Genomic DNA, 4,438 nt, shown 5'->3' on the forward strand with positions numbered 1-4,438 from the left:
TCATTTATTAGGTTTTTAATTTCCAAATGGAAGCACAAGCAGTTCATTAACAAGCTTAAAGTAGGTCCTGTAGTCCTACAACAGAAGGCACCCTCATAATAGGTCTATGCGAATGCAGAACAAGCCACTTTTTTTATTTTTAAACACTGAACAGACTATAATATGGAAAAATATTAAATGAAGTATTCACATATCTATAAAGAAGTAAACATTCCTGAACTGATGAGTTTGACGTGCAGTGGAATAATTAATCGAAAACTGTTTTAACTTGTGTATTCTTGAAAGGATTTAAATTGAATTTTTAATATAAACCTTTTATTAACTGAGAGTAAATCAGGAGAATCATTTAAAATTCTGTTAAAAAAAGAGATGAAAATATATATTATTTCAAAAAAGGTGACCATTTACAGTACCAAAAATACCTTCCCTTGAACATTAATAAAAAAATAAAATAAAATAAAACTTATAAAAGTGGACAAAAACTGTTGTTCAAAAGTTTTTTTTTTTTTTTTTTTTTTTGGATTGAGCAATGACTCATATCCTAAGTGACAGTTTAACTTTTAAATGGTTACAAAAAATGTATAATTCTAATAATCTTTGTACATTCTCAAAATATATAGCAGATTCCACAAAATAGTAACAACATTTTATGAATGTTTTCAACATTGATAATATAATTGGAGCTGATGAAAATTCATCTTTGACATTGCTAAATTACATTTGACGTAATTTACATTTTAAAATGCATTCAAAAGAAAACGGTTATTTTAATTTGCAATAAAATATTACTGTTTGTTTTAATGTTTTTTTTTTTCACTCATTAGTCAAATATTTATAAATGTCTTTCTCTGAGGCATCTGATACAAGTGATGCAAAAATATATATTTAATATATATATATATTTTTACATATTTATTGTTAATAATAAAGTAACTAATAAAACTATAAATGTCTAATCTATAAAACGTCCAAATCAATACTGATTATTTTCCAATGAAGCCTTAGCAAGAAGGCTGTTTTTGGGAAACAGTCAGTTTATTAGATGTGGGATGTCCCACACCAATTTCATGTCTTGGCCTCTTTAGCTCAAGTGTCTGTCTGAAGTGATTGTGCTGTAAAGTGCTTTTAGAATTAGACTGTTGTGTGTTGCTCTTGTTTTGTGATCGAGACTCTAAGGGAGAACCGTAAGTGCCATATATGAATGTGGACAGTCTCTTAGACGCTGTGTCTCCGGTTATGGATCATGGCCACAATGTGCGAAAGGTCCAAACTCTTCATCATCACCTCCATGAATTCTTCATCAGTACGTGCCCCTGCCACAAACTCCTCCAGTGACAGCTCCCCTGTTGAATCGAGAACAGTTAGCGATTATAGACAGGCAAATCCTAATCATAGTCTTTTAAAGATTGAATATGTCTCTTAAGATTAGAATCTTATTTCAATTCCGACTGTGATTACGCTCACCATCTCCATTGATGTCGATCCTATCAAACACTCGGTTTGTAAACTCCTCAGCACTTGATTCATGTGATTCACTTCCATTGATGGCACGGATGGCCTAATGAAAAAAAAAAAAGGATTTATATTTTCTTTTCATAGGCATCAAGGACAGTTTGTACTAACGTTATCTTTCCTACCTTTATGATATTCAGGAGCTCGTGTCGGTCAATGCAGCCGTTGCCATCAACATCATAAAGTCTGAAATACCAGCGCAGTTTGTGCTCCATCTTGCCTCTCATTACAAGACTGAGAGCAGCCACATACTCTATGAAGTCTATATAACCGTCCTGCAAAAGAGACAAACTCATTTAAGAAACCTAATACATTCGAAACACTCGAGACCATTGTGGTTGATGTTATACACTTCATATATACCGTTTGTCTGATACAGCTGGTTGTCTTTTTAATGAATAAAATACATCTGGAACTAAGTTCGCTGAAAGAGGAGTGACCTTTGAGATCTGTCTACCAATCAACATCCACATCTGGATTTTATTTAATATGTTTTATATTAGGTATGTGTTCCCAGTCCGTATTGAATCCTAAAGCAGCTGGCTGTGCTTTGTTCTCTTATATATGTGATGGAGGCGTGGAGGATCACGACTGGGATGATGAGGGTGTCCTCTGGAGGATTACTGCCAATTCCAAGGTCTGCGTCTGAGACACGGACACCAGCCGCTCGTCGCAGACATAATCCTCAGGTCAACACACTTTCCTCCAAATGTCACCTCTCTTTTGTGACACAGATCCCAGTTGTCTAGGGCAGTGTCACGGAGGAAGGTCAGGGGCAACGTTGAGGTTTGTTAATGTGGAGATATATGGATATATTCTATATTGCACAGCTGCATATTGATCAGGCATGCTTTTAAGGTATTAGTAGTGTCTAGAAGTCTGGAGAGTTTAATATTAGTAAATATGTATCGTATGCAGGCCTCCATAATATGGGGGAAAATTTGTGCCAATTATAAATAATTTGAGAAATTAATAAATCAATTACAGAATAAATTATGAAATCTGTAATCATGGATAAAATAATCTCAAAATGTAAAAAAAAAAAAAAACAATCATTAAAATTATCATTATGGAAATAGTACAACAGTTTAAGATTTAGTGTCACAATGATGTCAGTGTCACAATGACAGATTTAACAAAATAACCACTTATAAAGCAATGTGGAAATTGAAATCCAAAAATAGTAACAATTTATGTGTATATATATATATATATATACACACACACATACACATGTATTCGTTTGATAATGACTATTGACTCTACGTCAGAGTTAAGGACATACTCATTAAATAAGATAATTAAGATGAACATATTTGAAATAAATGCTGGGAATCTTGTATCAAATGCTTATATCGAGATATGAGTAGCAATAACATGAAGCTTAAAGCTGTTTTCGTGCTGAAAATCCCATTGGGATCCAATTATGAAAACATGTTTTGGTGTGGAGAAATTAAACAGTTGTTACTGCACGTGAATGGGATTGGTTTCTATAATACAATCTCAAACCTGTTCAACAATCTGTAAATCTTAATCTCGTAGATAAGCTCATTATTCATTGTATTAACAGTCTGTAAATAAAAGCTGACATGAAGTGCCAAATATAGCCCTATAAATATAGATCCAGACAACATGGAAAGAATAATCTGAGATTTGCTAGGATCTGATTTAATAAATAATGAACTCACGTGTGCTGACCTGTGTACAGTAATCGGCAAATATGCATTGATATACACACCACCATTCAAAAGTCTGTGGTCTGAGATTTAAAAAAAAAGTTTTTACATCTTAATACTCACCTAGATTGCTTTTATTTGATCAATATTAAATAATCAGTAATATTGTGAAGTACAATTTGAATAATATGAATTAAAATTACTGTTTACTATATTTTATTTATTTCTAAGCTTAATTTTCAGCAGCCATTAGTACAGTTGTTGGAGTCAAATGATCCCTCAGAAATCATTCTAACATACTGATTTGGTACTCAAAACATTTTATTTAACAGAATACAGTGAGTCTTAATACCTGCATATTATAACATTAATAAAAACTGAAACATCAAATACTCCATCTATGCTGAAACCGTCTTTGAAAGCAGAAAGTTTTCAAAAGCATCCTTAGCAGCCGTTACTATCCACTCAAAATTAACTTGTCTTTCACTCACCTTGTTCATGTCAAATGTGCGGAACATCTGCTCGATGTAGGCATTGGCCTCTGAATCTAGTCCTCTGAGCCCGAAGAATTGTTTGAACTCATGCAACGTGAGCTGACCAGATGGACACTCAGTCATGAACTTCTTATACCACAGATGCAGTTCAACGGCCTGCAGGTCGTCCACGGTGCTACTAGTTGAATTCCCCATTCCTCAACTGAGAACTGATTCTTTTGATGAGCAAGCCTGGAGCTACTCTGTCAAAAATCCCAACTGGTCTGCTGTGCAGGCGAGTGTTTCGCTTCTCACAGACACACGACACTGGGACCTAAGAGAGAGGTGGGCACCCTCAGGAGGTTTTTGTATTGGCCTGGGATCAGGCACGCCCCTCCAACTCCATCTTATTGATATTAACTGCGACTAATCCAGCTCACTGGGTATGTGAGGCTTAAGGATGACAATGGCTGGGATGACCATTGGTAATTGCATGTGAGATTGGGGACATGCTGACAAATGTTCCCATGTGATGGCCTGTGAACATATTCAACTGCATCAGCATTTCTCTTATGCAAGTAGTTTAATTTCTAATTGTCAGCTGATAAATATTAATATGAATGCATGTTAGAAGCCATGTCACAATTTTGAGCCATTATCATATGCCAAGGTAACAAGCTTCAGCAGATTTTTTTTCATACATGACAAAGTTATGTATCAATATTTGCAATCTTCCTAATGATTGCAAAAAAAGAAAAAATGCAGTTACGAACATCA

The 4,438-nt window shown here is 34.5% G+C and overlaps 1 protein-coding gene across 1 annotated transcript; it reads right to left on the reverse strand.

Annotated features, from left to right (window-relative positions):
• On the reverse strand, positions 1-4,035 carry guca1a (guanylate cyclase activator 1A). Its single transcript, XM_052577349.1, has 4 exons — positions 3,680-4,035; positions 1,638-1,787; positions 1,465-1,558; positions 1-1,343 (listed from the first exon to the last, which is right to left on the reverse strand). Exons 1-4 carry the CDS (start codon positions 3,875-3,877, stop codon positions 1,216-1,218), a joined length of 570 nt encoding a protein of 189 aa, XP_052433309.1. The 5' UTR covers positions 3,878-4,035; the 3' UTR covers positions 1-1,215.
• Between the last annotated feature and the right edge of the window lie 403 nt (positions 4,036-4,438).

Source organism: Carassius gibelio, chromosome A4, assembly GCF_023724105.1.
Source record: "Carassius gibelio isolate Cgi1373 ecotype wild population from Czech Republic chromosome A4, carGib1.2-hapl.c, whole genome shotgun sequence".
Lineage (NCBI taxonomy): Eukaryota > Metazoa > Chordata > Actinopteri > Cypriniformes > Cyprinidae > Carassius > Carassius gibelio.